Source organism: Schistocerca gregaria, chromosome 7 (assembly GCF_023897955.1).
Source record: "Schistocerca gregaria isolate iqSchGreg1 chromosome 7, iqSchGreg1.2, whole genome shotgun sequence".
In the NCBI taxonomy this organism is placed as follows: Eukaryota; Metazoa; Arthropoda; class Insecta; order Orthoptera; family Acrididae; genus Schistocerca; species Schistocerca gregaria.
The window spans coordinates 89,372,320-89,386,736 of NC_064926.1; the positions used below are offsets into that span (position 1 = coordinate 89,372,320).

Genomic DNA, 14,417 nt, shown 5'->3' on the forward strand with positions numbered 1-14,417 from the left:
CAGATACATGTTTGAAATCAAACTCAAGTTTTCTTTGAACCTTCCAGCAACTGTATTATCTGAATTCGAAGGTCAGTAAAAGGATCAAATTATTGTTTTATTTCGGTTGCCAACAATGACTTCTGTCCATACTAAATCACAGGAATTATCTACTTCAATCGACAAGGCAAAAATTTCAGCTGAGCTTATCTCTGGCTTTAGCCAGCTTTCAGTGCCAATAACAATTTGAGCATCAGAGCTTATGGGAAAGAGAAAGGAAATTTATAATTCTAGTGATTGTGAGGATTGCATTAGTAATGTAGGATAACTACAGAAGGAGGAGTAAACTCAAAATAACCAAATGAGTGAATGGAAATGGAAAAGAGAGGAAAATGATGAGTGGAGTCAGAGGGAGGTAGAGGTGACTAGCACAAGATCAAACAAATAGTTATGAATGAAGCTCACATACAGGCAGCAACCAACAGCATATTTAAGACTGTAATTCTGTACATCATTACCAGGCTCCTTTCAACATATGTAGAATGCAATTACTAGTGCTTCATTTTCAATATTCAGTGATATGATACCCCTTCTGCACTTTGTTATATTATTCTAAGAAGTAAAGACTTTTAACATACAACATACTGTTTTTGAGACTTTCTCCCAAGTTTTCTTCAGTCTGAATACAGAACTGTTGGTAAAGGCTGCACAGACTTGCAGAACACCATTGAAGTTATGTAAACACCGTGAGATATCAGCTACAGCGGCCCACTTCTCAATAGCTTGAATTCTTGCAGTCATATTTGAGCGTCGAATGATTTCAGATACAACTAACTGTGACACCTAGAAAATTAATAAAAGGTTTTATTAGTCAGAAGTCTAAAACTTACAGCATTAAATGTAATAAAAGCTTGGTAACTGGAAAATAGTATATCATTGTTACATTGTGCTATATTGATTGACTTGTCTCATGGTCAGTTAATATGCCCTTGTTTTTCTACATTGTTCTGTTTTTGAGAAGATCCAGCCATTTTGAGTTTCAACCAGTATAATTGACTAGCTAGCCAATAGTAATTTATGAAAAGCAATATCAGTATTTAATATACAAAATTTTGAAGTCTTCATACCATATTTACATACACAGTTGCAGGCATAGGCCCTACTGGCAATAGCAAAAATATATTATGCACTATTTTTGTTCCACATATCTCTCAGCATCTCTTATGGACTCTTTGTTCAGAAAAGTAAGTTCATGATTCAAAACCTTAAAGTCTGGTGAGACATCTATTTTATGCAGTCATATTTACAAGCAATTCAGTACATCAAATAAGAGAAACAGTTAGAGCACAATGTTCTACTGAAGCACCTACAGATGCAGTGCAACTTCAACACAGGCTGGTTTAAGGTTGCACAAAACCAGTAACACATGAGCTGTGGGTACCTGTCATCAATATGCACACTTTTCTTAACATATAATTTTACTTCCATATACATTGAAGCACCAAAGAAACTGGTATAGGCATGCATATTGAACTGCAAAGATACTTAATCAGGCAGAATACAGCGCTGCGGTCGGCAACACCTATACAAGACAAGTGTCTGGCACAGGTGTTAGATCGGTTACTGCTGATACAATGGCAGATTAGCAAGATTTAAATGAGTCTGAGTATGATGTTATAGTCGGCACATGAGTGATGGGACACAGCATCTCCGAGGTTGCAATGAAGTGGAGATTGTCCTTTATGGCCTTTTCACAAGCGTACCATGAATATCTGGAATCTGGTAAAACAACAAATCCTCGACACCCCTGTGGCTGGGAAAAGATCCTGCAAGAACAGGACCAACAACGATTGAAGAGACTTGTTCAATGTGACAGAAGTGCAACCCTTCTGCAAATTGCTGCAGATTTCAATTCTGGGCCATCAACAAGTGTCAGCGTGCAAACAATTCAACGAAACATCATTGGTATGACCTTTTGGAGCTGAAGGTCCACTAGTGTACCCTTGATAACTGCATGACACAAAGTTTTACACCTTGCCTGGGCCCATCAACACTGATATTGAGCTGTTGATGACTGGAAACATATTTCCTGGTCAGACGAGTCTCATTTCAAATTGTATCGAGCGGATGGACGAATATGGGTATGGAGACAACCTTATGAATTCATTGACCCTGAATGTCAGCAGGGGACTGTTCAAGCTGGTGGAGGCTCTGTAATGGTGTGAGGCATGTACATTTGGAGTGGTATGAGACCCCTGATATGTTTAGATACAGCTCTGACAGGTGGCACCTATGTAAGCATCCTGACTGATCACCTGCATCCACTCATGTCCCTTGTGCATTCCGACAGACTTGGACAATTCATGCAGGACAATGTAACACCATACATGTCCCAAAATGTTACAGAGTGGCTCCAGGAACACTCTTCCGAGTTTAAAAACTTCCGCTGGCCGCCAAACTCCCCAGACAGGAAAATTATTGAGCATATCTGGAATGCCTTGCAATGTGTTGTTCAGAAGAGATCTCCACGGATTTTACAGATTTATGGACAGTTCTGCAAGATTCATGGTATCAGCCCCTCCAGTACTACTTCAGACATTAGTCGAGTCCATGCCACATCATGTTGCAGCACTTGTGCATCCTCGCAGGGGCAGTACATCGCATTAGGCAGGTGTACCTGTTTCTTTTGCTCTTCAGTGTAATATATTTATTTAATTAACATTTTATGTCACTATTTTAACAGATGTGAGACACTAAAATTTTTGAGCCATTTTCTCACATAGACAATAAACACTAGTCAAGACACTAACCACTACAGCTGACTTTTTATTAGTTCATCTACATCCTCATCCATACTCAGAAAATTGCTATGAAGTGCATGGCAGAGACTTTGTCCTATGGTACCAGTTATTAGAGCTTTTTCCCAATTGCATTCACATATGGAGTGCAGAAAGAATGATTGTTTAAATGTCTCTGTTCAGTCTATAATCAATCTAATGTTTTCCTCCTCATCCATACTAAGGAACCAATATGTAGGGGGTTGCAGGATATACTAAGGGTCATCATATGTAGGCAGTTATTGAAACTTTGAAAGTAGGCTTACTTAGGATAGTTTACACCTATCTTAAAGAGTTTGGCATGTTAACAATTATGGAAAGGATAGATTCATTCGCACCATAAAGATAATGAGTTGCAGACAGGCACAATGAAAAGACTGTTGAAACTGAGCTTTTGGCCAAAGCTTTCTTCAGAAATCAAAGGAAAACACACTCATATTCACACAAGCACACATATCTCATGCACACATTACTACTATCTCTATCTTTTCTGACCAGATGGCAATTGTTGCACTGAATGAAAGCAGCAATCCAGAGTGGGGCAGGGGCAGCGGAGGGAAAGCAAAATATAGGTTGCGGGAGAGAAGAGTGCTGTCTGGCAGTGTGCAGGAACTAGAATGTGGCATGACAAGGGGCGGGGGGTGGGGGGAGGGGATGAGAAGCAGAATAGAACAGAAAAGAAGACATGCATGAGAAGGAAGAAGACTAGTAAGTGTGTTGGCAGAGAGTGACAAACAATGAGGATGACAGGAAATGAACTGGGAGAAGATTATATTACAGAGGGGGTGACACTCTTGGGTAGACGGTGTGGTTACAGTAGGTTATCATAAGTTAAGACCAGAACAATTTAGGGGGCAGAGAATGTGGTGTGAGGATGACTACCACACAGGGAGTTCAGAAAATCTGATAAAGGGAGGATCCAGATGGTGCAGGTGTGAAGCAGCCACTGAAATAAACACCTTATGTTCAGCTGTACATTGTGCATCAGTATGCTTTTGGCCACGGTTTGGTGGTGGCCATTCATCCTGTTAGAAAGCTGGTTCGTAGTCATATCAACATAAAAAGCTCTGCAATTATTATAGCAGTGCCGGTATATGACACGGCTGCTTTCACAGGTGAACTAGTCTTTGATTGGGAAGGATAAGCATGTGAAAGGATTGGAACAGGAAGTGTTGGGAGGATGGATAGGGCAACTCTTGCACCTGGGTCTTGCACACGGGCCATTGTGGCAAGGAGCTGGGATTGGGGCTGTTTTAGGGATGGACTAGGATGTTGTGGTGGTTGAGTGGACCTTAGAAAACTACTTTGTAAGGGGTGGGAAGAATCTTGGGTAGGATGTCCCTCATTTCAGGGCAGGGTCATAGATAATTAAAACCATGACAAAAGATGTGGTTCAGTTCTTCCAGTCTGGGGTGGTATTGGATGATGGAGGGGGCGCACCTTTGAAATTTGTTTTTGGAGTGGTGTGAGGGTTGTGGTATTTGGAGGATATGGCACAGAATATCTGTTTGCAGACTAGGTCTGGGAGATAGTGCCACACTGTGAAGGCCTTGTGAGACCCTCAGTATACTGGGCAAGGGACTTCTTGCCACCGCAAATATTTTTTTACCAGGTGGCCAGGTTGTGTGGAAGGGATTTCTTGGTGTGGATGGGATGGCAGCTGTCAAAATGCACGTGGTTGGTGGACAGAGGTGTGGCTGGGGCTGTCAGAGAGGAGGAGGTCAACATCCAGGAAGGTGGCACACTGTGATGAGGAGGGTCAGGTGATGCGGATGGGAGAGGTGTTGGATTGTGAAAGAATGAGGATAGTATTTCTTGCCCCTCAGTCCAGATCATCAATTAATCTTAACTAGACACGGAGTTTGAGGTGTTGGGAGGCTAGGAAGATTTCCTCTAGATGGCCCATAAACAGGATGGTGTAAAAGGGTGCACTGTAGGTGCCCTTGGTTGTGCTGTTTGTATAACTTCCTTTCAGAGTAGAAGTGGTTGTGTGTTTGAATACCATTACTAATGTGTATGAGGAACAAGGTAATGGATTTGGAGTCTGAAGGCAAGACCATGTGCCTGAGGTATGTATGTGTGTAGGGAAATGGTGTTGGAAGTGTTGAGCAGGGATCCAGAAGGTAAAGGAGCAGTGATAGTGGAGGGTCGGTCAACGAAGTGGTTGTGGAAGGCTAGATAGTGGGCAGTTTGTTGGAGATATTTGTCAATGAAGCAAAAAACCTCTCAATTGGGGCACAATTACCAGTTGTAACGGGGTGTCCAGGATTACTGGGTTTGTGAATTTTGTGGAGCATGTAGAATGTGGGTGTGTGGGGTTTTGGGGAGGTAAGGACAGAAGTAGACTCATGGAAAAGGTTTTGGGTAGGGCCTAAAGCTTTAAGCTGGGACTGAAGGTTGTGGTGGACTTCTGGGATAGGATCACTCTGGCCAAGTTTACAGATGGGGTTGCTGCTCCCTCTGTCCTACGACCTCCTCCCAATTCACATCCCTTTACCCTCATTTTGTGCTCCTTTCTGCCAATGCACTCACTAGTATTTTCCTGTCTCTACATCTGGCAGTCTTGTCCTGCTACCTTCTAGCCTAGTCCCTGCATGCTCCACCAGGCAGAACCCTTCTCCCACATCACTCACCCCATTCCCTGCTGGATTGCTGCTTTTTTTCAACACAACAATTGCAGTCTGGACAGAGATTGTGGTCATGTGTGCCTGTTTGAGTAGATGTATGTGGGTGTCTTGCATTCTTTTCTGAGAAGGCTTTGGCCAAAAACTCAGTGTTAAAAATCTTTTTGTTATGCCTTTCTGCATCTCAATGTATCATCTTTATGATGAGTGCAATCTATCCTTTTTCATAATTGTTGATATTTCAACCTGGACTTTCTATTGTTTTAGTTTAGCAGTTCAGTTCTTTCAACATCTCCGTAGCACTCACATGTGGGTCAAACAAATGTGTGACCATTTTCATACAATATCCCCTGTTAGTCTCACTTGGTACATGTCCTACACACATGAGCAATATTGTAGGCAGAGCTGCACGATTGATTAGTAAGCAATTCCCTCTGTAGAGTGGTTGAATCTCCCTAGTATTCTACATATATGCTCCTTGCTTTACCCATGACTAAGCCTATGTAATCATTCCACTTCATGTCCCTACAAAGTGATACTCCCAAATATTTGTATGAGTTTACCAATTCCAAGTATGACTCACTGATCGTATAATCATAGGATACTATATTTTTTGTTTTTAGGGGTGGACAGTTTTACATTTAAAGCAAGCTGCCAATCTTTGCTACACTCTGAAATCTTATCAATACCTTACAAGATTTGTGAGCTTCATTCATACTGTATTTCCTTATAGATAACTTCATCAGCTGTGAAATGTCTGAGATTCCTATTAAAACTGTTCACAAGGACATTAATATACAACACGAGCAGCAAGAGACCCAACACACTACCTGGTGTACACCCAAAGCCACTTCTACATCTGTCAATGACTCTCCATCCAAGATAGCTTGCTATGCCCTCCCTATCAAAAATTCCTCAATGCAGTCGCAAATTTTGCTTCACACCCCACATGATCATATTTTTGATAATCACTGTAGGTGTGGTACTGAACAAATACTTTTTGGAAATTAAGAAACACTGCATTTACTTGACTGCCTAGATCCACAGCATTCAGTACATCATATGAGAAAAGTTTGAGTTGAGTTTTACATGATTGGTGTTTTCAAAACCCATACTGGTTGTACAGAGGGGTTCATTCTGTTTTAGATACCCCATTATGTTTTAGCTTAGAAGATGTGCTAAGATTCTACAACAAATGATCAAGATATTCGATAGTAGTTTTGTGGATCACTTCTGCTACCCTTCTTGCACACAGGTGTGACTTGCATTTTCTTCCTACTATGGGGCATAGTTTTTTAGGCTCTATCATTGCTTATAGTTCACAGATGGGTAACTCTGCTGCAAATTCAGTATAGTATGTGACATGAATTCTATCAGGCACTGAGGTTTTGTTCCATTTAAATGATTTCAGCTTTCTCTCAATACCATTGACACTAAGGTCTATTTCATTCATCTTTTTAGCTTACAAAAATTAAATTAGGGGTATACTCCTGGGTTTTCCTTTGTAAAGCAACATTTGAATACTGAATCAAGCCTTTCAGCTTTTGCATTTCTGCAATAGTTATTTAAAGCTGTAGACATTGCTTCTTGACAGTGAAACATGTTTCAATCAGCATTTGTCGATAGTTGTGTGCTTTGTTTTATATATTTTACACAGCAGTCTCTATTTCTTTAGAAGTTTCTCTACAGTGACTGTATACCATAAAGGATCCTTTCCTTCATGAACTGTTCTACTGTGCACATATCCTTACAGTTCTACCCTTGAGCCATAGTTCCTCTACACACCTGTTTTGAGCTAAAAGCTTCAAGTTCCTCATTGTGATATGACACTAGAGCTTCTTTGTCTATTTGCCTTAGTTGGCCTTTGCAATTTGGTATTCATTGTTGGTGTAACTGCCTAATTGTCACTGATACTAGTTTTAATGTGGGCCTCCTCAAGGAGATCAGGTCCGTTCTCTGATGTTAGATCCGATATATTTATATTACCATGAGTGGGGTTCCAAACTATCCGTTCAAAGTAGTTTTAGGTGAAGGGATATAGTAACGTTTCACAGAACGCCATGTTAGTCCACCACTAACAAAACTTAATAATACCAATCGATTGTTGAATGATTAAAGTCTCCTCCAGTGATTACATTATTATTACGAGCTTATTTAAAAGTGAACTGAGGTTCTGTCTAAGGTTTCCAGTTACATCATGATTGATAGAAGAATCCGACTATAATTTTATGCCCATTCTTGTTACTGAGTCTTGCCTGTTTAATCTTGTGTGCAGCTTCAATTTCTATCTTGGTGGATTTGAATTTCTTGTTTTTTGTGACAAACACACCACCACTATTTCCCATTACCTTATCCTTTGGGTGTATGCTGAAACATTTCCCCAAAGTCTCATTACCTTTATTTTCAGGTTTTAATCAGCACTCTGTATTACGTGAGATTCACTGGTTGTTAGGAGGTGCTTCAAACTGTAGCACCTTGTTGTGAATATTTTGGCAGTTAACCACTTGGATCTTCATACTTTCACTTGTGGGCTGCATTTTTGTGGCTCTTAAATTGATAATTCTTGGTTTCCTATGGCTATCGTGCCATTCATACAGATCAAAAATTACCATTCAGATGAGTAAATAGTTGAATATCAGCCAGCATTTTATATCACTTCTCAATCAGAAAGTTATTAATCCAGTGAGGTGGCTACACAGGAACATATCTAGAGTGGAGGTGAGCATTATCTCTTATCAACACCTGGTCATTCCGAGTCAGCTCTGCTGCCAAGCTTGAGGATGGTTTTCAAGTAGTTAACTGCTCTCATCTTAACTTTAGTGGGCTGTTACCACCTCACCTTTACACAAACAGGGAGGATACTATTAAAAGTACACCAACCCATGTGGTGCAGTGATAGGACACTGGAGTCACATTTCAAGTCTGCAGCTGCCCATAGAGATTTGTGTTTCCACGGTTACCCGTAACTATGTAAGGCAAATATTGGAAACATTTCTTTCAAAAGGACATGCAAAATTTTCTTACCCATCCTTCTCCATTCTGAGCATGAGCCGCATCTACAAGTACATTGTCAACAGGTCATTATTCCTCCATTTTATTTATGAAGAACATGATAAAATGAATAATAATACATAGATTCCAACAATCCATTTGTCCATCTACTGATGTAATCATTACTCATCTTGTTTAAATATAACATGCACATGAGCACATTCAGGAAAAAAATAAGAAAGAAACAAGGCAGATTCTGTGTTTCTAAAGTTTGTCTCATAAGGTATGACACTCTTATAAGAAATTATTTCCTCCACCATGCAATACCACATTCTGATGCTGTCTCCACAAACAACATCAATGATTCCCATCATATTTTACTAACACAACACTTTACTAGATTTTATTAATAACAAGAACTGCAACATATAAATAACGCAACTACAAGTTCAAACAATGGAAAATCCATGATGTGATAATGACAATAATGAACCACAAGTTTATGATATGTGGTACATATCATGAATGTAAATAGACCAATATAATTCACACTTGGACACATTATTCTACATTAAAATACAATGTTGTATGGCTTCACAGACAAAGAACAAGAATGTGTCACCCTGGTATAACCATACTGGGTCGCAAATGATAGGCTTATAGTCTTTGGAAAACATCACATACTACAATTACTGTAATGTGTGTATCTGTTGTATTTCAAATCACCTTCTAAATATGTAGCCTTGTGGCTGACATCAGACATTCAACAACTCACTGGAAATGGATCTTCATTTTACAAGCACACAAAGTGATTTATTTTGTGATTCCAAATGGAGCTCAAAATATTATTGTGCAAATGTATGCAGTTTAGTCAACAACACTGATTGATTTGCTATAACAGGTGCAAGCTATAAGAGCTTGGAAGTAAAATTCTATCTATTACTAACTTGACAGAAGATCCTAAGAAGTTTTGGTCTTCTGTTAAATTAGTAAATGGATTGAAGCCATCTTTCCAGATCCTCTGTGACCATGGTAGCATTGAAATGGGGATGATAAAAATAAGGTTAAAATACTAAATGTCTTTTTACATAACTGTTTTGTAAATGAAGATTACACTGTAGTTGCACCTTTAAACTCACAGCGTGGAGGGAAAAGAGAAAGAGAGAGAGAGAGAGAGAGAGAGAGAGAGAGAGAGAGAGAGAGAGAGAGAGAGAGAGAGAAGTAAATGACCATGGCATAGAAAAGCAATTGAAATTATGGCATAGAAAAGCAACTGAAATTGCTCAATAGATAAAAGGCCAGTGGACATGACAAGACACCATACTCCCCCCCTTTTTGTGAGTCATCAGATTTCTGACTGGTTTGATGTCACCCACCATGAATTCCTCTCCTGTGTCAATCTTTTCATCTCAGAGTAGCATTTATCTCTGATGTTGACCTTGTCATGATCCCTCTCTACTGTGCTGGGAAAGTTATCTCCATAAGGACACCATTATGGTGTGGCTAATGGCTGTATAGTACTTTAGTAGAGCTGGCCATGAGATCTCCTCTGTTGATGCTGCTGAGTCTGTATTGTCCATGTGGCTTCTCATTGTCTAGGCAATGATTCATTTGCTGCTCTGGGCCCAACAAAAGGTGCGGATTTTTTAATTATCACTGGACTATCGAAATCATGACGCAGTATTCCACAGTTTATTTGTAACAAAAAGACATATTTATTGCCAAAATTCAAAAAATGACTACACTCAACCGCAGCCAAAACTCAAGTGGCCAATAAGCCATTGTAGACCAAAGATCACGGTCATAAGCTACAAAGAACATACAATTCTAATATTGATTATTGACTGCAACACCTAACTTAGTATTATATTAAGCACAAGCTTTTTTAACACAACTTTAATGTATAATATAACAAAATTTGTCAGTTCTATTACAACCTCTTGTAGACTTTGGAACATGTTTTCTGTTCACACATGACATTTCTAGAGATCAAAGATCTCCTCTGTAGGAATCGACATGGGGCTGAAAACAATGATCATGTGAAACCCAGCTTGCTCTTTCCATCTACAAGATGCAGAAGCAATAGATACTGGACCCAGTTTGATGCCATGTTCCTTGACTTCCAGAAGGCATATGTTTCAGTTCCACGCTGCTGCCTAATGAACAAAATATGAGTGTATAGAATATCAGACCAGTGCTGCGATTTCATTGAAGAGTTCCTAGAAACAGAACATATCATCTGTTTCTCAACAGAGAGAAATTTTCAGATATATAAGTGACTGGGTGACTGGAATTCGACAGTGGGAAAAGAGAGAGAAGGAAACATAGTAGGTGAAAATGGATTGGAGCTAAGAAATGAAAGAGGAAGCCATCTGTTATAATTTTGCACAGATAGATACAGCCTACAGGAAAATTAAAGAGACCTTTGGAGGAAACAGAGCGACTTGCATGAATATCAAGAGCTCAGATGGAAACACAATTCTAAGCAAAGAGGGGAAAGCACAAAGGTGGAAGGAGTATATAGAGGGTATATATAAGGGTGATGTACTTGAGGACAATATTATGGAAATGGAAGAGGATGTAGATGAAGATGAAATGGGAGATATGATACTGCATGAAGAGTTTGACAGAGCACTGAAAGACCTGAGTCGAAACAAGGCCCCGGGAGTAGACAACATTCCATTAGAACTACTGACGGCCTTGGGAGAGCCAGTCCTGTCAAAACTGTACTATCTGGTGAGCAAGATGTACGAGACAGGCAAAATACCCTCAGACTTCAAGAAGAATATAATAATTCCAATCCCAAAGAAAGCAGGTGTTGACAGATGTGAAAATTACCGAACTATCAGTTTAATAAGTCACAGCTGCAAAATACTAACACAAATTATTTGCAGACGAATGGAAAAACTGGTAGAAGCCGACCTCGTGGGGCTATTTACAACTTGTACAGAAACCAGATTGCAGTTATAAGAATCGAGGGGCATGAAAGCGAAGCAGTGGTTGGGAAGGGAGTGAGACAGGGTTGTAGCCTCTCCCCGATGTTATTCAATCTGTATATTGAGCAAGCAGTAAAGGAAACAAAAGAAAAATTTGGTGTAGGTATTAAAATCCAGGGATAAGAAATAAAAACTTTGAGTTTCGCCGATGACATTGTAATTCTGTCAGACAGAGCAAAGGACTTGGAAGAGCAGTTGAATGGAATGGACAGTGTCTTGAAAGGAGGATATAAGATGAACATCAACAAAGGCAAAACAAGGATATTGGAATGTAGTCGAATTAAGTCAGGTGATGCTGAGGGAATTAGATTAGAAAATGAGACACTTAAACTAGTAAATGAGTTTTGCTATTTGGGTAGCAAAATAATTGATGATGGTCAAAGTAGAGAGGGTATAAAATGTAAACTGGCAATGGCAAGGAAAGTGTTTCTGAAGAAGAGAAATTTGTTAACCTTGAGTATAGATTTAAGTGTCAGGAAGTCGTTTGTGAAAGTATTTGTATGGAGTGTAGGCATGTATGGAAGTGAAACATGGACAATAAATAGTTTGGACAAGAAGAGAATAGAAGCTTTCGAAATGTGGTGCTACAGAAGAATGTTGAAGATTAGGTGGGTAGATCACGTAACTAATGAGGAGGTATTGAATAGGATTGGGGAGAAGAGAAGTTTGTGGCACAACTTGACTAGAAGAAGGGATCGGTTGGTAGGACATGTCCTGAGGCATCAAGGGATCACAAATTTAGCCTTGGAGGGCAGCGTGGAGGGTAAAAATCGTAGAGGGAGACCAAGAGATGAATACACTAAGCAGATTCAGAAGGATGTAGATTGCAGTAGGTACTGGGAGATGAAGGAGCTTGTACAGAATAGATTAGCATGGAGAGCTGCATCAAACCAATCTCAGGACTGAAGACAACGACAACAACATATAAGTGATTTTGGCCATACCTCAATGGAGTGTTATAAGATCATTATAAGGTTATTACAAATGACTGAAGCAATCTGACAGAACTGCTGCAGTCATATTATGTTACATACTGTCACACGATTTTGCTCATACATAGATAAACTCAAAAAGCTCTGTGCTCCTCCTACTGATTCTGTATATATCAGGTCAATAACCAAGTTCTCTGATGTTTGGTGCAGCATGTACCCATAAATCTGTTAAAATGCACTATTGTTGATGCAAGCTCACAGTTTGGTATGTCTGTCAGTAGAGGATGCATAAACACCCTCACCATGACTGACCCATTAGTTTCTCTATTTCCTGTATAAGAATTCACAAATATAATAATTGAAATGGAGTAGAGCACCATTCTATTGGCGTATGAAACCTCCATTCTAGGTCTCCAATTGTGAAATATGCCAATTTTCCAACATGTCCAGATAGACATGCCCTGTAATGATCTTTTCACAGACCTTTAAACCATGAGACTGCACAGATCTCATTACCTTTTTAAGAATCTGAAAATGTTCTGCATAATACCATTGGGATTCTCTGTCCTTCAGATTCACACATTAAAACTATCCACTGTACCATTCATGAAAAATGTTGCTTCATTACTGAAGAGGAGTTTCTCATCAAACCCTTCCTCTTCCATAAGCTGTCACAACTGTCCCAAAAATTCAAAGCATCTGACATTGTCATCAGGAGTCAGGGCTTGTATCAATTGGAAGTGGTAAGCCTTCAGCTCCAATTGTTTCCTTAAGATCTTCCAAATGGTCGGTTGTGGTACATTCAGCTCTCAGCTTGTTTTCTCTGCAAGCTATGTGTGAGACTCGCCCACATTTGTGGGGGAGGAATGTGGTGTCACCGCCAGACACCACACTTGCTAGGTAGTAGCCTTTAAATCGGCCGCAGTCCGGTAGTATACGTCGGACCCACGTGTCGACACTATCAGTGATTGTAGACCAAGCGCCGCCACACGGCAGGTCTAGAGAGACTTCCTAGCACACGCCCCAGTTGTACAGCCGACTTTGCTAGCGAGGGTTCACTGACTTCTACGCTCTCATTTGCCGAGACGATAGTTAGCATAGCCTTCAGCTACGTTATTTGCTACGACCTAGCAAGGCGCCAGTATCCGTACTATTCATATTGTGAATCATGTACCGTAAAGAGCGACGTTCGTCATTAATGGATTAAAGTTAAGTATTCCACCAGCTACGTCCATTTTTCTCAATTATAATTCCCTTGTCATGTTCCAGACCTCATGCCAGCCTGCGTGAGCTGAGACGCGTGCATTTCGGACTCCTTTAACCATACGGTTGGCTCTCCTGCCAATTTACAACACAGTCAACCATTTCTTCACTCACTGCAGGCCATCCCATTCACTTCCTCTTGCAGAAGTCTCATGAAGATTTAAACTGCGTGTACCAACACTAAAGGGAGTTGACAGTTGGTGGATCTTTGTCAGCTATATTCTGAACCACCATTGGACTGTTACAGTACACTCATGTGAAAGCACTTCAAGCACAACATATGCTTTCTCAGTACTTGCTATCTTGCTTAACTGTTCACCGTTGTGCTCTAATGGCAGAAATCTGAAATGTGTCTGCAACAATATAAAACTTTTTCAGTTTTTCTGTATGAGCATTGTGACAATGTGTCAATTAATGTAGCTAAATTGAATTTATGAAATCATGTCAATCATGTATAATAACCTTCCATTTTTCATAGTATATACAAATGACCTAGTGGATAATACTGCAAGTTCCACGAGGCCCTTCACATGTCATGCTGTTGTACACAGAGAAGTTTCGATGCTAGAAAATCGAGCAAAATGAAAGAAGACCTGTAGAGAATCGACACTTGGAACTGGGACTGGCAGTTGACCCTCAGCTCAAACAAATATAGCATACAGTCATAACTAGGCAAAAAAGGTCCATTTTTCTAGGATAAAATGTTTTCAGACTAATCACTGGAAACAGTTTTATCCACAAAATATCTAGGAGTATCTGTACAGGCTGATTTAAATTTGAATGACAACATAAAAC

At 39.9% G+C, this 14,417-nt stretch overlaps 1 protein-coding gene across 1 annotated transcript in view; it reads right to left on the reverse strand.

Annotated features, from left to right (window-relative positions):
* LOC126281292 (ras-specific guanine nucleotide-releasing factor 2-like) overlaps positions 1-14,417 on the reverse strand; it is a 1,771,818-nt gene that overhangs the window by 174,359 nt on the left and 1,583,042 nt on the right. The window contains exon 25 of the mRNA XM_049980119.1: positions 625-822. Coding sequence (XP_049836076.1) covers positions 625-822 — 198 coding nt within the window. The remainder of the gene's footprint in view (positions 1-624; positions 823-14,417) is intronic.